At 40.0% G+C, this 22,476-nt stretch overlaps 1 protein-coding gene across 10 annotated transcripts in view; it reads left to right on the top strand.

Annotated features, from left to right (window-relative positions):
* The window catches only part of FHOD3 (formin homology 2 domain containing 3), a 415,016-nt gene that overhangs the window by 331,298 nt on the left and 61,242 nt on the right, over positions 1-22,476 (top strand). For 7 of the 10 annotated variants that reach the window (XM_074875159.1, XM_074875167.1, XM_074875204.1 and 4 more), the window contains 4 exons: positions 1,032-1,082; positions 5,630-5,844; positions 12,776-13,081; positions 16,767-17,653. In XM_074875159.1, the coding sequence (XP_074731260.1) occupies positions 1,032-1,082; positions 5,630-5,844; positions 12,776-13,081; positions 16,767-17,653 (1,459 nt within the window). The remainder of the gene's footprint in view (positions 1-1,031; positions 1,083-5,629; positions 5,845-12,775; positions 13,082-16,766; positions 17,654-22,476) is intronic. The other 3 variants (XM_074875176.1, XM_074875194.1, XM_074875241.1) reach the window with 1 other exon arrangement.

Genomic DNA, 22,476 nt, shown 5'->3' on the forward strand with positions numbered 1-22,476 from the left:
TGTTTGATAGCTATTGGTATAGTAGATGATAAGTAATTTATGTGATGACACAATATAGAGAGGAAAAAAAGTGTTTTATTCATAAATGGAGTAATTCTGAAACTCTTTCTGGTAGTCACAGGTGTGTAAGAATCTAACAAATAAGGTGAAAGTCTCATCAGTTTTGTCCACCAGATTCAACAAAATATTAAAAATATATCGTAAGGAACTATCTTGCTGTGATACTGAGGCAGGCTGGATGTTCACTGGGTTCTGCTGTGCTCTGAGTTAAATTTGCATCCACATTTGTGGGTGTGACACATCTGCCTGAAATCACAGTGCTCAGGCATCCAGCAAAGTTGACTTGGCAAAAGCTAAATATATAAGTTATTTGAGGAGCTGTGCGAGGGTCAACTGAGATAGAGGGAGGTTTGTATGTAAAACTTAGGGAGAAGAATAAAGAAGTGAAAGGTTGTTACCTGTCCGATGATCCTGCCTGCGCCTTGTAAGAACAGAGGCTTGTCCTACTCAGTAATGCCAGTCTGCTGTCCCATTTCCAGCCGTGGCAACTAAAATACACGGAGTAAATGTATTTTAGAAAGAGGGCCGATATGGTGTGCTCCATGCCTTGATCTAGCCTGCCAGGTGCTGCAATCCCTGTTTTGGGGCATTCTAGATGAGGCAAATGAGGAATGGTTTATTAGCCACTAATGTGCCTGCTCATCATGGATGAGTCCAGCTCATTGTATCTAATTTCACATACCAGGTTTCAGAATGTGCTTCAAGTTCTTCACTTTTTATAATTACTTGTATGACCCTCTGAACTATGTATTTGGTGTACACATACCTGTGGTGTATGCATGGATAAGTGTACACACACACTTTTCAGCCTTTTTTACGGAAACAAACTAATAATTTTTGTTGACAGCAGCCTTCATTGTCTCTGATCAGCTTGTTTGTACTGCTCTTGGTTTCTCCTACTGTACTTGTACTTCTGTTACTTACCTTATTCTTCTGGTTTCCTCTGCAATTTACTGCAATTCTCTTTTTAGCCGTGATTATTTAGACAAAAGAGAAGAACTAAGACAAGCAAGAGAAGAGAGGTTTGTATATAATGCATCCATGCTTCCCTTTGGTTGTTTGCACTTCCTATATTCTTTACTGCAGAGCTGTTGTGTATTTACATTTTTAACTCTGCATGCACAGAACACTTCTATTCCAAAAGACTTCTATAAAAGAACAGTTGTTTCATTAAAGAGGAGAATGAAGTCCAGCTGTAAGCACAGCAATAAATGATGAGCAGTGGGACTGGAATGCATAAGAGTGATTGATGATCTATCTTTTATCTATTTGTGTGGGAAATAAGCTTACTTCATTTGCCTCAGAAATTTGCCTGAATTTAGTATAGTTATAAATTGAATAAGCCTGTCTTTCTCACCCAGTGGGTCCCAAGCTTTCTGGAGGGTCAGAAAAGGCAGCTGAGGATAAAGGAAATTGGGGTCACAAGCATTGCAAAACTGCAGTCACAGGCTGATGGAAATGGTTCTGACCCACTTCCAGCATATTTTTATCTTTCAGAGCCAAGTTCTCTTTGCCAATCTCTCTAAACATCAGTGAGTAAATTACAAAGCTTAGGAGTGTTTATCATTGAGGCATTGTTTTAGTTTTATTTAAATAACTTATTTAAAGGGACTGAGGGTTTGGAGCTTTTTTCCTTTTGTTAATTCAATTAAGTAGTTTAGAAACTCTGGGCTAGGCTGGGAGCTATGTGCTTATGAAAGCACATTTTTCAAGGACTACTCATCTAAAGACCTTTGCTTTTCAGTAGCTTCATCTCTACCTTCGCTAGTAATTACACCCTAGAGGGAGCTCTTGTTTTTACCTGGAAAATATGCATGTTACTGAACAAATAGTAGATGAAAAATCATCCAGGTTGCTTCAGTTCTGCTTTTAGTTCCTCTAGAGGTTACACTCTGGAGATACTTTTGGATTGTCAAGATGGAATTACATTATCAAAGTATGAGAGCAGTCATCTCAGAAATCATAGTGTTGCTGCATTTTAGTTTTGGGTTGTTTGGTGGGGTTTTTTTCACAAAATCATCCTACAGGAGGCAATTCATTTCTGCAGGCTGAAGTCTGATCTGCTGTGGCTGAAGAAGCTACTATTAGAAAATTATTTTGACATCTCTAAGAGTAAGAAAAGGTGGATGGGCTTTCCTTTGTCCTTCCAGTCAAAACAATTACAAATAGTTTAAAGCATTTTCTGAAATGAAATGCATCTGAGCCCATAAGCATCACACACTGATCTTAGATGAGTAAATCCTTTTACAGCAAGTGTGCTCGTCAGCAAGATTTGAAACAAATTAAAAGCAAGCTCTCTAGCACTTTCAAGCTGTAAGGGAACATGCCAAGTAAACTGGAGTATTTTTGGGGAATTGTTCACCAGCAGGGCATCACTGCTGTGCAATGTGAGATGATTTCACTGGTCATTAGGAATGTGCCTTTATCCTTAGGGCTCTTTTGAACTGAAATGCTAAACTATCAGTTCTTCCTCATAAAGAGAAAAGACACATGTTTGCTTTGACAGCACATAAATATTGGAGAAAACTGCAAGTGAAGTCTTGCACCAGTATTACATTACACTGGCCTTCTGTAACTACTTTTTTTTAACAAACCCTTTGCACAAATGAAGTTTCATTTCCTATAGCAAGTTGCATGTTGACTTGTTTTAAGAGAATGCATGGACTGTAAGAAGGTGCCAAAATCGTGGTTAAATCTGGGTTGTGTGTTTCCTCCATATCAGTTTGGAGAAGTAGAAGGAGATAATATTGAGCATGTAGGAAAGGCTCTGTGAAAAACACTGGTTTGTCTAAATTCTCTCAACTCTTTGAAGCATTCTGTGTAGTATCACGTCACCCTGGAGCTCCAGAATACACGCACCCACTTCTCCAGTGGCTCTGGGGTGGCCTGAGGATAAGGAAGAAAGATTCTTGCAGTTTCAAGGGGTCCCAGTGTAACTCAGCACCATTTGTTTCCCATGTTCTTGTTGTTTGATGATTTGAGGCCTTTTTTACTTTGCTTGGTTGGGTGTTTTCCAGTGGTAATTTAAAAGTAAACCCAAGAAAGGTGAGCTCCCAAGCCCTCTCTAGTGTGACTTACAGCTCAAATGCTCTTCACCTCATAACTTTGATGGTACATAAACATTTTAAATCACCCTCAGGGCATTGCTCAGAGACCTAGAAAACTCAGAATGATATTTTCATCTACTTGAAGATGATAAGTGGTTGTCATGTTCATGAGGTATACCAAATGGATAGCCCTCAGACTTCTGGCTCTTTGTCTATAGAAAAGAGTTGGCATAGGCATGATGATGTCTGCAAGTTTCCATGATTTAAAGGAATATAGCAATATATAGAGAGACAATGGGTCAATCCTCTAGTGGAGGAACTAATTGCAGCAGAGGGATGGTAGCTTATCCTCTCAACTCCTTCAGATTTTGGTCTTCATGAGACCTTGTGTATTTCATGCTGGCATTTGTTCATTGTTAAGACATTGGGCAAAAACAAAAAATAACCTAAATAAATGTAATTTATCAAGTATGAAATGTTAGTAACTGATTCTTGAATGATTTTTATTTCTTGGTTAAATTGCTGTATTTGCTTATTAGGCTTCCCATTTGTAAACTAGTTATTCTGATGTGCTGCTGGGAGAGCTGCTGTTCCGGTTCCCTCTTTTCTTTCAGTGTAATGAACAGATATGTTTTGAGAAGGCACATCTTGATGATAGTCCTCTGCTTTGCTGGTTGGCTGTGCGGTGCACAGCTACAGAAGCTAAAATGTTAAAGCAGCTGAAAAAGAGCTGAAGACAATAAAACATTGTAGCTCCCCCCCTTACAGAAGGATCCATCCAGATCTTTGCTGTAGTCTATTGGCAAACTGCAACACCCTCCTCAGCGGCAGCCAGCTGGGCTGTACCTGTTTGAGCTAAGTGATCAAACTGAATGGCTCTTTATGAGTCTGAAGTCCCATCTGCTCTGCTTGTGAGGAGGCGGAGGGTGCAATACGTAAGTGACCGACGTTAAAAGAAAGACTGGCTTCATGAACTGTAACAAAACATTATGCTAATGCCAGCAAAAGGCTTTCTCCTCTATTGAAAAGGCAAAAATCATTCTCAAGAATTGGCTTCATGTAAGAACTGTAAACAGTTCCTATTTTATAACCATACAAGTATGTGGCTTGTTATATTTTCATCCCGAGTCTGTAGGGGTTCTTTTTCTTGCAGAACTTGTTCAAAGCGTGTGCATACCTCTGGAGGAATAAAAGAAAATGAGTTTGTTCTTCATTATTGCTGTTCGCAGTAAAGCAAATTGCCTCTGAAAACACAAGGACTGCTCTTCAAAGTCACATTCTATGCTCTATATGGATGTTTGCAAATGTGCATGTGTGTGTGTCTACCATATGTACCAAGCATGTTTGTTACCACATATGGCTGACTTCTTTACCCTGCCTGCTTTTAATGCACCCTCGTACACTAATTCAGGCTGTCAGTTTGGCAGAAGGAGGGAGGAGAGGTGTTCCCTGTTAAGAAGTGTTTACAATGGTGGGTTATAGGAGGATGACCACAGTGTTTTGGGGACGTAAGCAGTAGTCTTGATTAACCTGTTTAACAGTTCACTTGTGGGTAAGACAAACAGTCTAAAGCCTGATCCAGCTGTATTCATGAATTTATTCCTTAGCAAATAATGGTGGATAAAATTAGCAGACATCTGGAAGAGGCACATATTTCAAAGTTATTTTGGTCGAAATGTATAAAGCACACTATGAAGAATATGATTGGTAGCTGGTCTTAATAAACAGTTAGTGAGTTCTGCCTGCCTAAAATGCAAAACAGATGTATCTTTGTTCTTTTAAAGTGACTTTGATGAATAAACTACATGTGACGTCAGGTCCAAGCTATTGGATGTCTGAGTCCGGCAGAGAAATTTTTTAGAATAAAAAAAAGAAAACTTTCCATTGTAGACTCTGGAGAGAACAAAGTAAATTCCAGTGCACTGCTCTCAGAGCAAATAGAAGCAGGTTCAGAGGCTTTAGATAGTCAATCCAAACATTTATTATTGGTATTATTTTCAGGGAGATCTGTTTTTGTCTGCTGCACTGAACCATTTTCCTCTCCTTAGAGCAAGTCTCAGACTTTGGCTATTTGCATCAGTATTAAGGGGCTCTGGCTTTGGAGGGTTGGTGGTTTGTTTTTTTCTTTTGTTTTTTTGTTGTTTTTTTTTTTCTCCCTCCCGTTTTCATTTTGGGAGAGGGAGGGCTGGGAGGAGGAGAAGGAGGTGAAGGAGGAGGGTGAAAAGGAGGACAGACAAATGCTTCCAAAAGGAGAAGGACTGTGCAGACACAATACTATATCTAAAGACTCTTTAACTCTGCTGGGTTTTGCTTTTGTTTTGTCATGAGCAATTTAATATTTTTCAGGGCAATAGCCTTTGCTTTGGTGTGCGTTTTTTGGCAGATTGAGCAGGCAGGCAGTTTAGTGCTGTACCTCTTGTGTCAGGAAGTCAGCTCATTCTCTGCAGGTGTTTCATCCATAAACAAGCATCAGCCACAGACTTCTTTTTCTTTACGGAAACCCTCTGGAATTTAACTTTCAGATACAAATACTTGGAGAGGTTGGCAGCAGAGGAGTATGAGAAGGAGCTGAAGAGTCGGAGCATAAGCCGAGGCAGAAGTGAGCTGTCCTTGAACCTGAGATCTCCTTCAGCCCCATCCTCGCCTGTACCCAAGTGCATCAGCCCAGTATCCATAGAGTCCCAGGAAGAGCTGAAGACCCCTTCCACCCCTTGTGGGACCCCTCAGCCCTCAGAAGGTAAGTGAAAAGGAGGGCAGGGGAAAGAGCGGTGGTTTTGTCACAGTTTCTGTCAGGCTAGCAGTGATTTTTGATGCATGAGTGCAAAAATATAACCTCTGAGGTGCCAAAATAAAGGGTCGTCTTATATTGTTTCATGCTGTCTTCCTAAATTTCCTCTTTTTTTTGCATAGATTTGGATGTCTTCTCTTCAAGCAAAGAATACACTGCTAATTGTTGCTGTGATTTATATTATCGTTATCTGTTGCTATTAAAATGGAATAATTGGAAAACACAGCATACAGAGGGTCTTAATTTTAGCATCATGTTCCTTGTATATTAGAATTTACTGAATACTAAACCAACAATATTCCTGCCAACAGATTTTGCTTATGTGGATTCTCTGAAAGAAATGCAACAGATGAATGCCAAGATTATAATAACCTTCCAGCAGAGCACAGGCTGAATGGGACAAACAGAAAAGGTCTTGAATTGAAGGCAGGGAGGATGTGTTGGTTATTTTTAACACCAACAAAAACTCTTAAAATTGTAGCACAAGTAGTAAAGGACTTAAAAGAGACCACAGACAATTAGTAAAAAGGAAAGTATAATTAGTGTTTGCACGGTTGGTTTGCTGTCATATAATTTATTGGTGTACAGAGCAATATTTTTTGTGTACACACGTCATTCTGCCACTTGCTTCATGTACCCCCCCCTTCAGTCCTCAAAAAAACACCCACCATGCAGATTTATATTTACGCCACATGATGATGCATTAACATTGGGAGCTAAGAGTGCATGTTGAGGGTGAATTATCACCATCATTCATTTTTATTTTATTTGATTTCCTGCTACGTGCTATTGGTGATTAATGCATTTGTAACTTGCACTGCTTGGTTTTATTGAGTGTTATGGCTGGTAGCATGCTATAAAGTGAGGCAATTTAAGAAAAAAGTTACAAATACTGAATGTTGCATATGTTTATCCTCACTGTACTGAGTAGGTGAAGTTTATTTAATTTAGGTTTATATATTTTCCCAATTATATTCCCAGTTTTCTTGTCTGGCACCTTAAAAGTCTCAGTGGAATCATTTGAACTTAAAAAACATGGATATTTTCCTGTAACACTGATATACAGAAACATCCAGATGCCCATTTTCTTGAGTGCAGTATTACTTTTAGAGCGAATAAGTTGGATTTTTCCACCATTAGGATTTCAGAGCTGGGTAGGGAGCAAGTATCTCTTTTATGATGATTATTTTAACATATTTCTCCTGGAAGCATTCAAAAAAAAAATTGAAGCATGAAATGGAGCAGCACAATCCATTTGGAGAGTACATTTAGAGCAGGTGTACAGGGCAACTTCAGGCAGCCAGAATATGGCAGAGCTATCAACACGTGGGTAGGTAGGACATCTCTACTAAAACTCCTGGCAATACCAGTAGGCGTCAGAAGGCAGCATCTGGAAGCCTGGCAAATGGACTGCAAGGAACGAACATATAGATGGGGCAGGGTAGGTCTCCAGCCAAGGGCAGCTGTGCAGGCAGATGACCAGAACAGGGGCCTGATATCTGCATACTTCAGTGGGAGCTGTGCATGGGGAAGGACTGCTGTTTCAGGCCTACCAAAAGCATTGGAAAGATCGTATGAAGTAATGAGCATGTGGGCAAGGCAGGCTCTCTCATCTGGAGTGGCCAGATTATTGGATACCGACTAACATGTGGTAGGCTTACTTATAGATCTTGTGACATGTCCTCTAAACTATTATCTGAGTTCTTTATGCTCTGTAAGGAACTAAAATCTCAACTTTTACTGTCCTTAGGAAATGTTATGAATCCCACTCGATAGGTAGAGAAACTGAGGCATTAACTTGCTTAAGCCAGTTGTAGGAAAGCTGAAATAGAGCTGTGGACAGAACCCAGATTACTTGCACCCCAAGCAGTTGCTTTGAACATGAGGGTCACCATCTTCCCAAGCAAGGATGAACCTGCAGAAGGAAAACAGTTTCTCGGGTCTGTGCATAGGACCCTCCAAAGACTCTGCAAGAATGGTGTTAATGGACGTGTGATATTTGTCTGCTGAATTCAGAACCTGAAGTGAAACGGGAAGTGTGTTCCTCTACTAGCAAAACAAAAAAGCAACAAAGAAGTGATTTTTGGAGTTGGATGTATTTTATTCCGTTTATGCTGAAGGTATCCTTTGGCCATCTAGTATCTACTGGGCTTAAGAAGGAAATGGATTTTGTCTATGGAACTTTGTCCCACGCTGTGAAATGTCTCAGTATCATTACCCAATATAAAAATCTGGACTTGCTGAGCTAAAGTGTTTTCTCATATAAAACAATTGGTTCCACTAAAATAATCAAGTCTTGTAAGACTTACTCTTGTAAAACTTGGGGTATGGCATTCAGAGGAAATGAAGACAGTCCCATAACTACAAAATGGAACTTAATTTTTTTTTTCAGAGCAGCTACTTCATCTTTTGTAATTTCATTGGAGAATATTTTATGAAGTGAACATGTGCAGTAAAGGAGAGCAACAATAACCAAGACATCTCTGACATCAATTCACAGAGGAATTGGAGATGAACCCTCCTTTGAGAGGAGCAGCTTTTTTAGCACTTGAGAAAGTAAGCAGGCCAACCCAAGTGGACACTGTGGGCAGTAGGAAACCTTGCGAACATTCTAGTAGCTGAGCATGGTTCAAATACTGCCTGAAGGATGACTGGTGAAAGCATCTCAGCAGATGGAGAAGCGCCAGAGCATGAGGACGCAGTGAGGCCTTTGCAGCCCCAGTTGTAGAGCCAAAGGAACCATGGTACAGAAAGTCAGAGGAGGAACTGGGGTGGGGGACAAAGAAAAATAATTTCTGACTTGATGAAGAAAGAGCCAGTTCCCTACTCTGTGCTAATTTTTACCGTCACAAGGAGTGGGAAGAAAAGACTCAGGTGGGGGTGGAAAAAAAGTCCCTGCTGAATTCACAGCAAGAGGAATCCTGTGCTGGAGGAACTGAAGGGAGGTAACCACCAAGACTTTAAGCAATGCCCAAACAATTAAACCAAGAGGGCTGGGTAGATATAGCCATCTTCAGACTTACTGTATGTATCCTCAAGAGACACTTAGCGTATGTATCTCCCAGCTCCAAGTAAAGAGCAGAAAACAGATGAAGATGCGGTTGCCTAATCTATTACCCTGGGATTAGATGTGGGCCCAGAGGTATGTTTGGTCTCTCTGAGGGCTTATAGGACTCAGTGGAGTTGAGGTCTTATCAGCAGGTACTAAGGATACAGCATCTTGTGTCTGCTTCAGAGTTCATTTATAGTTTAATATCAAAAGAAAAGTCATTTCCTTCCATTTCCCTGTATAGCATTATAAGTTCGTAGCCATGTTTTTCACAAGGGAGCAGCTTGCTGTTCTCTGTAACTTCTCACTCAAAAGAGGGCTGTCACCAACATCTGATCAGATCATAGTGGATCAGGTTGCTAGGGCTTTATGTGACCAAGTCTTGAAAATGTCAGAAGATGCAGATTACACCATCTCTCAAAACAACAAAACACATTCATTGAGGGACCCTGCTACCATCTCTTTGAGTGATGAGGTTGCACAGCTTCTTTGGGAGATTTCATCCTTCTGAGAAGTCTCCTCATTTTCTTCTAATAATACATTTTTAGAGATTAAGTTCTGGCAGAAAAAGAAGTGGGCATGTGACTCAAAAATTAGTCCTTAAAGCCACATTCAGTTTTCCTCGTCCTGAATAATGCAATTGCAAGTAAAACTTCTGCTCATTTGAAGACCTCAACTCACTCATTTGTTTTCATAGCAGGGAGAGAGGGTAAAACTAAGCCTTGAGAGAACTGTGAAGAGTAACATATGCAAGTGAAAAGAGATTACTTCTACTACTGAATCTGGCAATCCCAGTTTAGGTTTTAAGAACCGTATGTGTAAGAATTGGGGTTTTAAAAAAAAAAAAAAAAACAAACCCAAAACCAGCAGATGCTTATAATGGCATCACACTTCTCAGTGTCTCAGGAACGCCTTCTGTGCTGTTGATGCTTTCTGATATGACCATGCTTGCTTCCCTGAGTCTTTGTGCTCTCCACTAGCAGAAGTGTGAAGATGGGACAGAGCCTGATCTATTATTTAACTCTGTTGCCACCTGCAAGGTTGCCACTTAACGTAGTGTTTTGTCTGGTATGAAAATGGATCAAGTAGATATGGGACTGAAAGTTCCAGCTCATTTCAAATAGGTCACCACTGAGCATTTACTGAGAATTGTAACTTTTAACATCTTTAGAAGTTCTCACCAATATCAGCACAATAGATTGCAGGATGGAACTGCAAGAGATGGACACTCATCTAGCTTGCTGGTTTTGTTCTCCTGCTAGTGTTTGCTGATAGATTTGATTTTGAATTGCTTTTTAAAGGCAGGGACTTAGGTCACTATTTACAAGTTATTTGGGTATAGGAGGATTGTTTAATATTATGCCTAAAGAGAGAGAGGCTGTCAAAATGAATGTCAACATATCCTTGTTTTGTTCTGGAACTGCTTAGATTTTGATGCTCCTTGAACTCAAAAGAGCAGGCTGTGTCAGTATATTGCTCTTTACTCTTTGTTACATATTAGATTCTGCTAGGATACTGCATCTTTCTGGTATGTGTGGAATATTCCTTGTTTGAAGAGTATTCAGAATTCTTTTGAACATTCTTGTTTTCTCAAGCACTTCTTATGTCTCCCCTGACTTTATCCTATTGAATGTGGCTTCATGATGACAAAGGTGCCATAAGCATTAGCTGTCTTGGCCATGTTCTAGTCAACTTCTTTCTCCACCTGAGCTTTTGGAGTTGACTTTTTTGGTTTTTGCATGACAGCTTTTTTTTTAGGGAGAAATATCTAAAATTCATACAAAACTATGATTATTCAAGGACGAATGATGACATTTGTATATATGGACCATTGCAGTGTGGCAAGCTGAGAGTCTTTCATGCTACAGTACCATGTTAGTTTCAGGAACTCCTGAAGGATTCCTAAGCTTCCATCTCAGTCATATTAAAATCTTGGCTTGACTTTAAAATGCTCTTGTTCTATACCTACACACTGACAGCTGTGGTCAGAAACACACTGCTGGGATTCAGAGTGTCTGCCAATTTCTAGCCAGCTCTCTCTAATTTTGATTCTGTCGTAAGCAGTGTCCAGGGTACAGGCATAAGTAAGGTACTTTTAGAGAGACAAGGCAGAGTGCAGAGCTGCTCGCATATCTAATATTAGACTTTTAGATGCTCTCCTTGTGGAAGAGGGAGAAAGGTAAGCTTCTGATCGGGAGTGTTTTAAAATGTCTTACAGGGATTTGAGTGAACATGGATTATATAGTAAACATACTATGTCTACATTTCCTTTATATAAAAATATTGTATATACATGTCTGGTAATTTAACTAACTACATATTTAAAATCAATTGTGAAAGTGCAGAAGCTTAGCTCCAATGAAATCAGTGGCAAAAAAATCATTTACAGTTCGTATGCTTAAATTGTATGAAATTAAATGGAATAGTGAATAGTGTGGTACTGAAGATGCATTACTGAAAGCTAGTTTAAAAACGTGTGTGTTGTTGTAAAGATAAGCACAGGCATTGTTAGAAATCATTATTCTTTGTGTGGGTGTCTCAGAAAATAGGATAGGCACACAACACGAAACAATCTTAGGAAAACATTGTGAACTTCATTATTTTGTCTTATGCTTTCTCAGGATAAATCTATTTACCTGCTCCCTAAAGGACTAAAATGTTTGGATTGTATTCCAGTGTGATACTTTTCTTCCTTCAAAAATTCACGTAGTTCTTGAAGAAAGTTTCATCATATATATCATGTGATCCAAAGACCATGACAAGATCAGAAGGCTCTTTTGCAATGTTGCAATGAAAAATAGTTAACAGAGAGAAAAAACAAGTATGAGTTGATCATTGTAGTTCAGCCACCCAATACAAGATTTAGTACAGAGGGAATTTGGGAAGTATGCAGAACTAACATGCATGCCCATTTTCATCACTCTTGCATGGCCATTTCAGTTTTCAGAAAATTGTGAGCTGCTTGATGTGAATATGTGTGGATGCTCTTCAGTTTCTTTGCAGCATGCAGAGAATATTTGCATGTGAAAATCCGCTGTTATAGCTAAAAACCCTAAAGGTGAATGAATTCATTTCACTCTCAGTGGTAAAGCAGGGAAGAAGAAACCAAGTGAACTATCAACAGTGTTTGCTGTGTGCAACCGATAAAAAAGCTCATCATATGCCATATGCCAACCAATTGGAAGCTAAATTTGTGCCATGTGCCAAGCAGTTGGAAACTTTGTTCAGTTTTGATGTGGCTGTTCTGAAGTAAATGTGCATGGAAGAACATATGGTTTTTGTCAGCCAAACGTGTGACAGTGCCATTTCCAGACTGTGCCATTCAACTGTGTTAATAAAACTAATATTTGTATTTTTTTGTTGAAGTGTTCCTCATCAGGTGAAAAAAGAATTCTTCCAGAACCCAAAGAAAATTTAACCAAAAGCCACAATCTTCCTCCTTTTTGCTTTTTAAAAGATCTCTTCCTTCCTGACTCTGTCTAGGCACTGAGCTGTCAATCTCATGCTCAGGTGGGATGCCCACTTTCTGCTGGTTCGTTCAAATCCTTAATGCGAGTCCAACACTGCAGCTGTGAAAGTATGTATAAAAACAGTGGGCTGACTGCAGACAGCAAGCGATGGGGCTTGCCACACCACTCTCACGTGCAATGCTGTCGTCGCACAACATTCATCAGTCTGTTGCTCCTAATGTTCAGCATGCCATGGACTTGCTTTTTATTTTCTTTCCATAAGGCACTTGTACAACTTTCACGTCACTCTCATTTAGAGGAGTGAGCCTGAGACAACTCCATTGTTAAGTGAATCTCTTTCTCCCATTGTTCTCTCCACCAGTGAGTGCCAGTGAACCCGAACCAGAGACAGAGACAGAACCAGAACCAGAGCAGCAGTCTGAGGCTGAGGCCGAGCAGGGAACGGAGACACCCAAGGAAATAGAGGCTACAGAGGTGGGACCAGAGAGTGAGGTCGAGCAAGGACCAGAGAGAGAGCCAGAAGAAAGTGCAATACTCAGTGAAAAAGAGAGACAGAATGAGGAAGTGAATGAAAAAGACAACTGCTCTGCATCCAGCATATCCTCAGCAAGCAGCACTTTAGAGAGGGAAGAGAGAGAGGACAAGTTAACCAGTGACAATGAAACTGGTAAAGTGAAGCTTTTTTCAATAATGAAGCATTTCTGGTGGGGAAAAAAAATGTTAAATTAGCAGCTCTGTTGTTGTGTTAATTAGCCAACAAACCCTCTGCACCTAAGACTTTTTCGCCATGGACAAGTCTGGTCTACTCTCTGCTTGGAAATCCACAGACTTTGATGGGATTTCTATGTTTGAGGGACAGTAAGGCCTTGATGAAATGAGGTTTCATTTGATTCACATTTTCTTCCCCTAAGTTTAATATATTAACTATTGAATCATCATGTTGTAGCAACTTGCATCTCTATCTCCCAGAGAATTTATTTAGGTTTTCTACACATAAAGCAATGAGACAAGGGGCCATGCTGACATGATTTGTCATGAGATTCCAAATACATTTTTTCTTATCCTTTTAGTAGTGGAAGAAGAAGAGCAATGAGGGCTGGGATGTTTGTTCCTTCCCTCCAGTTCTCCTGTCTTGGTTAAGCTTCAGAAAGCAGAGACATACATAGGAGCTGGTGAAGATAGGTGTAGGCTGTGGCCATCTTTAGCTCATATGGAGAAGGCACATGAAACAGACCTTCTCTGGAAAAGACCAGTTCTGTAGTGACCAGTGGTTCTGGTCAGATATGCCACCAGGCACCTCTAAAGGCCCAGCCTGGAAAACACCTTAAGAACCAGTTTTCTGCCTGGAGAGATAATGACAACCAGAGCTTGTCATGCAGCCTGGGCAGGGAGGGAGTAAAAGGCAGATTTTGACCTTTGTTGATTAATTACTCTTTTCCTCTTTTTATAGTGAGTTAAAGGAATGAAATGTAATTAGGGCATTTGTTTCCCAAGTTTTCTTAGGGCTGAACAGTGGAGTGCATTGTCATAAGTTTACTAAGAAAGCAAGAATTGCTTCACAGTGTGAAATAGTCTTGCTCTTTCCTGAAAAAAGAGGCCTTAACTTCAAATCACAAGGATTACCTCACAGAGATAAACTCTTATATTGCACTGTTCATGTTTAAACCCTATAACTTTTTTTTTTCTGAGAAGCATTAATTTTATTCTAAATATAAGAGCTATCTCCTTTTCAGACAGCGCCAAGATTGAGTTACTTCAAATGCTATCGTACTCTTAAAGAATGTAGATGGATATATATGTAAGAAAAGGAGCGGAGGTATGATAGATGAAGGATGTCGTTACACTGTGACATAGTCCAAGTGCAAGTAAGGGAGAACAAGTTGCAGGTTTTTTCCTCTCATCATGTCTGTTACCAGCCTGTTACCACTCTAATTCGGTACTTATGTACTTTTTGCTAAAAGCTAAAGTACCCTGTTACTGAAAAATCAACATCTTAAAACTGACCTACATTACCAGTAGACCAAAGATTTATTATGTTGTAATATGTAGGAGGTCTCATGTAGTGAATTGTTTTCTCTCGAGTAGGTGAGGAGATTTGGAAAGCAAATGAGAGCACTTTCTCCAGAAGTTCTCACATTCCCAACAAGCAGTTTGCCAGTTATGAGGTGGCCCATTGATTCTGCCCAGATGCATTAAGGACAAAGGAATAAAGCTTTTGGTCCTGGCTCCTCCTTTATTAGCCATCCTGCTGAATTTGGCTTCCAACAACTCTTGTTTCTCTGATGGTGTTTCAAAGCTTTACCTATGGAGAGGAGGGCAGAAGAGGCCACCAAGGTAGCAAGAGTCTTCACAGCAATAATCTTTGATCAGCTAGGGCAGATGGAGGCAGAATTGCGGAGCCCAAATTAGAGGCTGTGTCTGGGGGAATTCTGATGAGCAGTTTTGCAAAGGGATTAAATCCTGGAGGATCCCCGCTGGTGAAACTGAGAGCATGTAGGTCATGGGGGATTTGTAGGAGGGATCTTGGGAGTAATCTTGAACATCTTTAAAAGAAAGGCTGGGAGTAGGGGGAAATCCTCTGTTGGGGGCTCGGCTAGGTAAATGTATGGTGTGGGAATGGAGTTGTCTAGTCACATTGTCCAGTGAAACTACCTCCAAGACAAATCTAAGAGACAACCTCAGGTGACAAATCTTGGTGAGAAAGCAATCCCATGGATAAAGTCTGAGGAAGAATAAACAGGTAATGGAAGCAGTCAAGCCTCCTGCAGGAAAGTAGAAGGAAACAGTTTTGGATCTTGTATCCATTGCTGAGAAAAAGTCTTTCTTTTGTCTGGGGTTAAACCTCTGGACCCATTTTAAAATGTGGTTTAGAGGTTGATCTGAATAGAGGTGAGAGTCATTGCTGTCCATATGCTTTGTGCTGAGAGACACATCCTAGATTTTAACATGGTGTTATTTTAAAGGAGCAGAGGGGAGTTGTGGGACCCTGGATGGTGGATCTCACCGAGGGGACATCTTCTCAGAGCACAGGGCTAGATGTCATGGTAACAAAGCAACTCCATTGATGAAGGAAGCCATAAAAGATGTTTAAAACATTAAAAGTATTGAAAAAGTTGGGAGCATACAGGGAGAAACAAAGATAAAATGGAAGTTTAAGAGAAAGGGCAACTGACAGGTATAACAGAAGATCTTTAATCACAAGGGGCCAAAGGGAAGGCAGGCGAGCAATCAAAGTAAAATGTTTTTAAGAAATAGAGTTTATAAAAAACATATTAATAAAATATGTAAAGACTATGGAGAACAGAATTACTGGAAGTACAGTAAGTGTGAAGAATTATCTTTGTCCATGTTTAATCACTTCATCTGAAGCCCACTGGAAAAAGAAGCACCATAATTTTTAGACACATTATCCACATTGGTTAACAGTATTACATTCAGGGAACTGTAGTCAAAGAGACGCTTACATCATTTATTTTTACAATTTGACCACTGTAGTTTGTTATTTATGGTGCTGTCTCAAACATGGTATTTTGCAGATTATTGTTGAGAAAAGCAGTAGTCAGAAAGATGAAGCTTCATTACAGTGACATGTTAAATGATTGTAATGTGGGAAGAAGGCCATTAAGTTTTCTATGCTGTCATACATTACAGGGAAGGTAACAGTGTTTGATGATCAGCATTTTAAAAAATCTTATATAAATGTGCTCATATTCCTAGAAATAACTTTAAAAATCTTGCTTATGCTTATACTCTCTGAGTTGCCCTGAGACCTCTGGGATTCAAAGAACCTGTGTTGTGAGGATGGCCCAGGTACCCAGCCAGGAGGTCTGAGGAACAGCCAGATGTGGAAGGTGTCCTTCCCTAGCCAGCAGGGAGGGAGGAGCAGGAGTAAGCAGTTACATGTTGACCTTGACATCAGACAGGAAACACCTCTTTTATAAGGAAGTTTTTCTGTGGTGGTTCCAGTTTATGGCCAGGTGAAAAGTATGATGGTAACCTATTCTGTGCCATTGTCATGATATTTAAGCCCCATTCCAGATTACTAGACATTCTGAGCATTTATGCACTGTATAAAATGATCTGGGGTAGTAAGTACAAAGTGAAACCTGAGATTTCAGGAGAAACCTGAACCTTGAAATCCCATTCCCTTTTTGAGAATTACTCCCAGCCCATCAATATTGGGCCATATATCAGCACTGTCACTTATTTCAAAATTTTCAAAGCTACTGCTTGCCCAGTTTCAGACTAATTGTGCATGTGTCCCCCAATTTTTTTCTGGTGTGTTGAAGAATGTTCTTGGTGCTCTGGCTCCCTCCCCTTGACCCTTCCCATCTGTGTGTGTGTGATTGCAGGTCCATGGTCGCAGACCATTCAGGATGCTGGTGTGAATGAGCAGTGCAGCAACATCCTCAACAACAAGCGGTTTATGCTGGACATGTTGTATGCGCATAACAAGAAGCCCGAGGATGAAGAGGAGAAGGAGCTGGAGGCGAAGGAGGAAAAGAAGGAGACGGAGGAAAGCGAGGAGTCACTCACTAGCCTAGCCAGTAGGATCTCCATCCTTCAGGCCACGAAGCAGGCCAAAGATGAAAGTGTCAAAAAGATGGAGATTGGAAACCTGGACAACCAAGGCAGCGTGAAAGCCTTTGCGGAAAAATTCAACAGTGGTGAGCTGGCCAAGGGGACAGCCGTGCCTGAAGATGAAATCAGTGAACAGGTCCCCGAGAAAACACCAGCACAGCCAAAGAAGGAATCTGACTACATCTGGGATCAGCTCATGGCTAATCCTAGAGAACTTAAAATCAAAGACATGGATTTTACAGACTTGGGGGAGGAGGATGATGTAGATGTGTTGGACATGGATATGGGTCCTGGGGACTCCCTTGTTCCCCCTCCTCCACCTCCACCTTCTTTTCTGGGTTTGCCTCCTCCACCACCTCCCCCACTGTTTGGATGTCCGCCTCCACCTCCACCCTCTGCTAATTTATTGGCTCCTCCGCTGTTCAGCACTCCTCAGGGTTTAGGGTCACCCCAGGTTCCTAGGGGTCAGCCAGCATTTATAAAGAAGAAGAAAACCATCCGTCTGTTTTGGAACGAGGTACGGCCATTTGAGTGGCAGTGTAAAAACAACAAACGCTGCAGAGAATTCCTGTGGTCGAAACTGGAACCCATTAAGGTGGACACTTCCAAACTGGAGCATCTCTTTGAGTCTAAATCCAAGGAACTGCCTGTCACAAAGGTACAGCTCGTATTCAGCTTGCTATTATTTTGCTATTGTATTGGTATTCATTCTGACTTAGATCTGGATGATTTATGTTGTTTATATGAAAACAGTGGAAATTACTGAATGTGTTTCTAGCTTGGCCTATGACGGAAGATATTCCATGGCCTGAAACTAGGAGATGAGCTTAGGGTGGTGTATGTGCCAAGCTGCCCTCCTGTCTCAGGCCTACTGCTTTTAGGATATCACTTCAGGTGGGGAATACCAACAAAGTTTACATTAGCTAGTTCATAGCTGAGTGCCAAACCTAGGTATTGAAATATGAAATATTTTCTGTTGCATTCGTATAAAGGTCACAGCGTGATGATTCATATCTGTGTATTTGACAGTTCTTCACTTGGTAATATTGTCCTAATCACTGGATCTGCTGCAAAGAGCCTACACGTGTGCTTTGTTCTGAAGGATCGATTTATCAGCTGGACCAAGCTAAACTCTGCAGGGGTGTCAGGTTTTTGTTTTATACCGGTGAACAGGCCTATTTTAAATCCTTAATTTGTACAATGCGGCTATCCAAATTTTAGGATAGAAGCTGGCACAGGAAATAACCTCTGTAGCTAGGATTCCCTCTTCCTTAGTATTGTTATAAATAAATTCACAAAGGCTGGTGACATGGCTGTTTAACATTAGACTCCAGAACAAAAGGAATTCTTTTATAGTTACATTTAGTAGGAATTTGAAGTAGCATTAAAAAAGTTATTAGCTTGAACATTTGGTTTTCATGGCTATATAAACTCTTTTTTTCTAAGCAGAATAATTGGTATCAGGGAAACAGTGTTTTTTTTCCAGTTAAAATCCTAGTAAAAGGTGTCCATCTCTCTTACTTGAAATAAATAAATCGCTTGTATGTTTTCTCTGTATGCCTATATGTTTATAGTGACATAAAAAATAGTACCTTCAATATTTTACTTCTCTTTGGCTGGCAAAAGTTGTTCTATATATTAAGTATCATATATATTGTTGTTTGCTCTTAATCTGGGGAGACTGGATGTCTCACAGTAAAACTTCTCCAAGTCACTTGTCTGGGTTATTAACTCAAAATTTTCAAATAATCAATCCTGATCTTCTTGGCCAAGTGGAAACATTGCAGTTTGAACAGTCAAGCCTCTCATTAAGTACCTAGCAAACAACAGGTACATAAATAGATGGCTCACTTAGATCCTGCCGTTGCTGTTCTTAGCTGAATTTTTTGTAACACAGATGCATGTATATCTGAAATGTATGGCATAGCAGCTATAAAACACATTCAGCTGATCGTTCATTTGGTCGATGCTGAGATTAATCTCTCCCTAATTCCTTTTCTGCTGAGGAAGGAATGCTGGTGACATCATGGTGTGTTACTCTTCATCTCTCTCCCTGTAAATACAAATCTGCCACAGGTGGTCCTTAGATGGAAGGAATGAGAGCATTTTCTTAGATCCATAAAACATTTAATTCCTCGAATTGAATGTGAAATGATGACATATTTGCCATTTCCAAACTTCAGCTTTGTGCTAAATGCCAGTATTGTAATGGATCACTCTGGCTGATTCTTAAACCTTTTATTCTCACCCGAAATTTTGATAAAATGTTAAATTGTTGAAATTTTGACTTGTTTACTTTTCCAGCCATTCACCATGCACGTTCCCAAACTGCCTTTGGCTATTTTCCCTCCCTCACACTTGCTTCCCAAACCTGCCTGATGCTTTGGCACAGCTTTTGGCTTCTGGCTGGAAGATGAGTGAGCAGATTTCTTTGAAATTAGTGCAAGTCTGAGGAATGATTTAGGTGACTGCTTTCCTCTTGGAGACTAATAACTGCTCTCTGCATGAGACGTTATACTTTTGGCTCTCTTTCCACCCTGTCCCATAACACAGACACAGACGTCTCATTGTCTTTGTAGAGAAGACAATGGTGACCGAGGAGTACCGTAGTGGAAGTCTACACAGACTTCTGATACTCCTGCCTGGTTTTGGTGAATACTAGCAAATCTTCCAGGGTAGGAGACAGTCCTTGGATCAAGTGAGAGTGGGAATAATTAAGCAGACCACTGAATCTGTAAAAGACTTGAGGTTTGGTACAAAGATTGCACTCAAATTAGGATAGCTCTTGCTTTTTCCAGACTGCTTGGTTTATTTCCAGAGAGTACATTCCCCGTTGTGTCTAGTTTCTCCTGTCCAATGGCTGCGATCCAAAACAGGTTTATTCTATAATATTGTAAAGTCTGACTCACAGCTCAGTTGGTTCAGCTGAAAAAAAGAACACAGAGCAACAAATCAAAAGTCAAATCTCCAGATTTCATAGCAACAGATGGAAGCAGGTGCATGGAAAAGGAACAGTCCAGAAGGATGAGAGGAAAAGTGAAGTCAGGGTGTGTAGGGGGGGCTTGGCTCTATCTTGTGCATATGCTCTTTCATACAGCTGTAACCAATTTTACTCCAGTTTCTAATCCTTCACTGTGATTTCCACAACACACAGCTATAAACAGCTACTTCCTGGCTCATGAGAAGTTTTTCATTAAACACAATAGACTGTAATAAAATAAAGTGGATTTTAAATTGTAGGATATAATATGGGAGGTTGGGGCGGGGGGGGGGGAAATTTGTGATTTTAGGAAAACTTATACCACAGTGGACACCTTGCACATTGATTATAGTTGGTGGAGCACCTTTAGTTGCAGAATGTTTATTTTCTAGAATAGAGGACCATGGCTTTTTATTTGCAAATAGGAAGTGAGTGATCAGGTATCCCTTCCAAGCCAGTCTAGAATTTCTTTCCTTATCACTCTGCCAAACAAAGCAGGTATTTTGGCAAAGTACTTCAAAGTGTTTACTTTTCTGTGAAGAGAAATGAAAACATGGAAACACTACTGAATCAAACATTGCTGTTCAGCCCTTCTGCCATCCACTTGGTTCTGCAAGTCATTTGAAAGTGTTATCTTGCTGATTCATCTATAACCTGTGGATATAGTGATCCATCATGTGCCCACAGACATAAAAACTAGTAGGGGGGGAAAATTAAGGAACATGTTTTCATGTACATGTGTATATACATTGCCTAGACACATATTCCTTTTGAAAACGTTTTTTGCAATTTGAATAAATGCCAAGAAAAGTCATAAATATGAAGCAGAATTTCTGGAAAAGATTATATATATGTATCCTGGACAAAGTCAGTGGCAGCTGAGCAATTCCATTTTAAATCGCCAGTGCTAAATCTTTGTTAATTGAGATAGAAATTTAAATTGCCATCGCACTATTAAGGGGTTACCCTTTTTTTCTCTATACTACTGATGCAGATTGTTCTGCAAGTTTAAATGCAAGAGACATTTCTGACTTGATGCTTGTATATAATTACTTATTTATATGAGCACTGGAAAAGTGATTGAAATTTTTCTGCTTCCTGTATTAATTAAAGCAAAGGGGCGTGTTTTAGACTCTATGCTCATCAGACCGCAAAGAACCTTCTGTGGGATGGTAACAGTTTTTGAATAACCTATCTGGACTACCCAGCATTCGATAGAGACAACAGAATCTGGCCGGTTAGGTCTTGTAAAGATCTAAATTGACTGTAATTGTTAATACATTGCAGGAACGTTTGTTTCCCACAAATTATACCACCTAATGTATTTGTAATTTTTAATTTATTTTGTATTTACATCTATTAATGTAATATTCAGAAGTTCAGGGCTTATGTTACATACTGACACATTAAAATATAAAATCAAGTGCACTAATGCACTGTTCCCTCAAGCATTTGAAGTCATTCTCTGTTAATGAACTTATAAAGCATAGTCTCAAGTCACCTAATACTGTAGCAGAAATTAATAGATGTAGCTTATTTTAACAGTCAGACACTTACACATGTGCAATTTCATTGCAGACAAAAAGCAATTATTTTCCTAGCAGTAGGGTAATAAAGTTCACAGTAGTAAAATCTTTCTCTTTTCTTCATCCTTTTATTTATTTGGAAAGGATTTCTTTGTAACTCAGCTGTCGTCCCCAGAATGGATTTAAAATCTCTTCTGCCCCTGTTTTTGGAAAGAGTTACTTACCTCAAAATTTTATACCCCATATGCAGTTATAGCTCTGGAAAATACCTTCGTGAATACATCCCCTATACAGCTCATCTGTCTTTCATAACTCACTGCTAAAGAGCGAGCACACTGTTGCAATCGCAATCATCCCAGCGGTTAGCATCATATGTCCCCCAAATGAATATGTCTCTCTTGTCAAACTTAGGAGCCTAAAAACAGAGCTGCAGATCTTAGGCTTACTTACCCATACCGCATGTGGGAAGCCTAAATTTAACTCCTTTCCCCCAGCCTTTTCCCTTCTGCATAAATTCTTTGGAGCTGTGTAATTCTGTGCTGCGAAGGACAAGGTAGAAAGTGGTGGTTTGAAAAAGGCATAGTGCAGTACAGACTCAAGAGGAAGCAGTCTCTGGTGAACCCTGCTTGTTTTTATGTGGTCTTGGCCACTAACTGTGGTCCTGAAAATGTGATTAATGGCCCTGGAATTAAAAATTACTGTTTTAAAGGAGAAGCTGCATCTTAGATCCTTCAGATAGCTCCCCAAGAAAAAGAGGACTTTCTTACTCAAAGAAGGGAAAGTTCAAGAAGCCTCCAGGGATGCTTTCGAGGCATTAAGAAGAGAGCAGTTCTGACAGAACAGACATATAAAACTTGAAAACAAATGTTATATTTGCTCTCCTAAAATTTATCCTGTTTACTGCAAAAGTGTTGTTTCTTTTTGAGTTTAAATAAAACCAACCCTATGACTTTCACAGATCATACACATGTGGTA

The sequence above is a fragment of the Strix uralensis genome, chromosome 1 (genome assembly GCF_047716275.1).
Source record: "Strix uralensis isolate ZFMK-TIS-50842 chromosome 1, bStrUra1, whole genome shotgun sequence".
Classification (NCBI taxonomy): Eukaryota; Metazoa; Chordata; class Aves; order Strigiformes; family Strigidae; genus Strix; species Strix uralensis.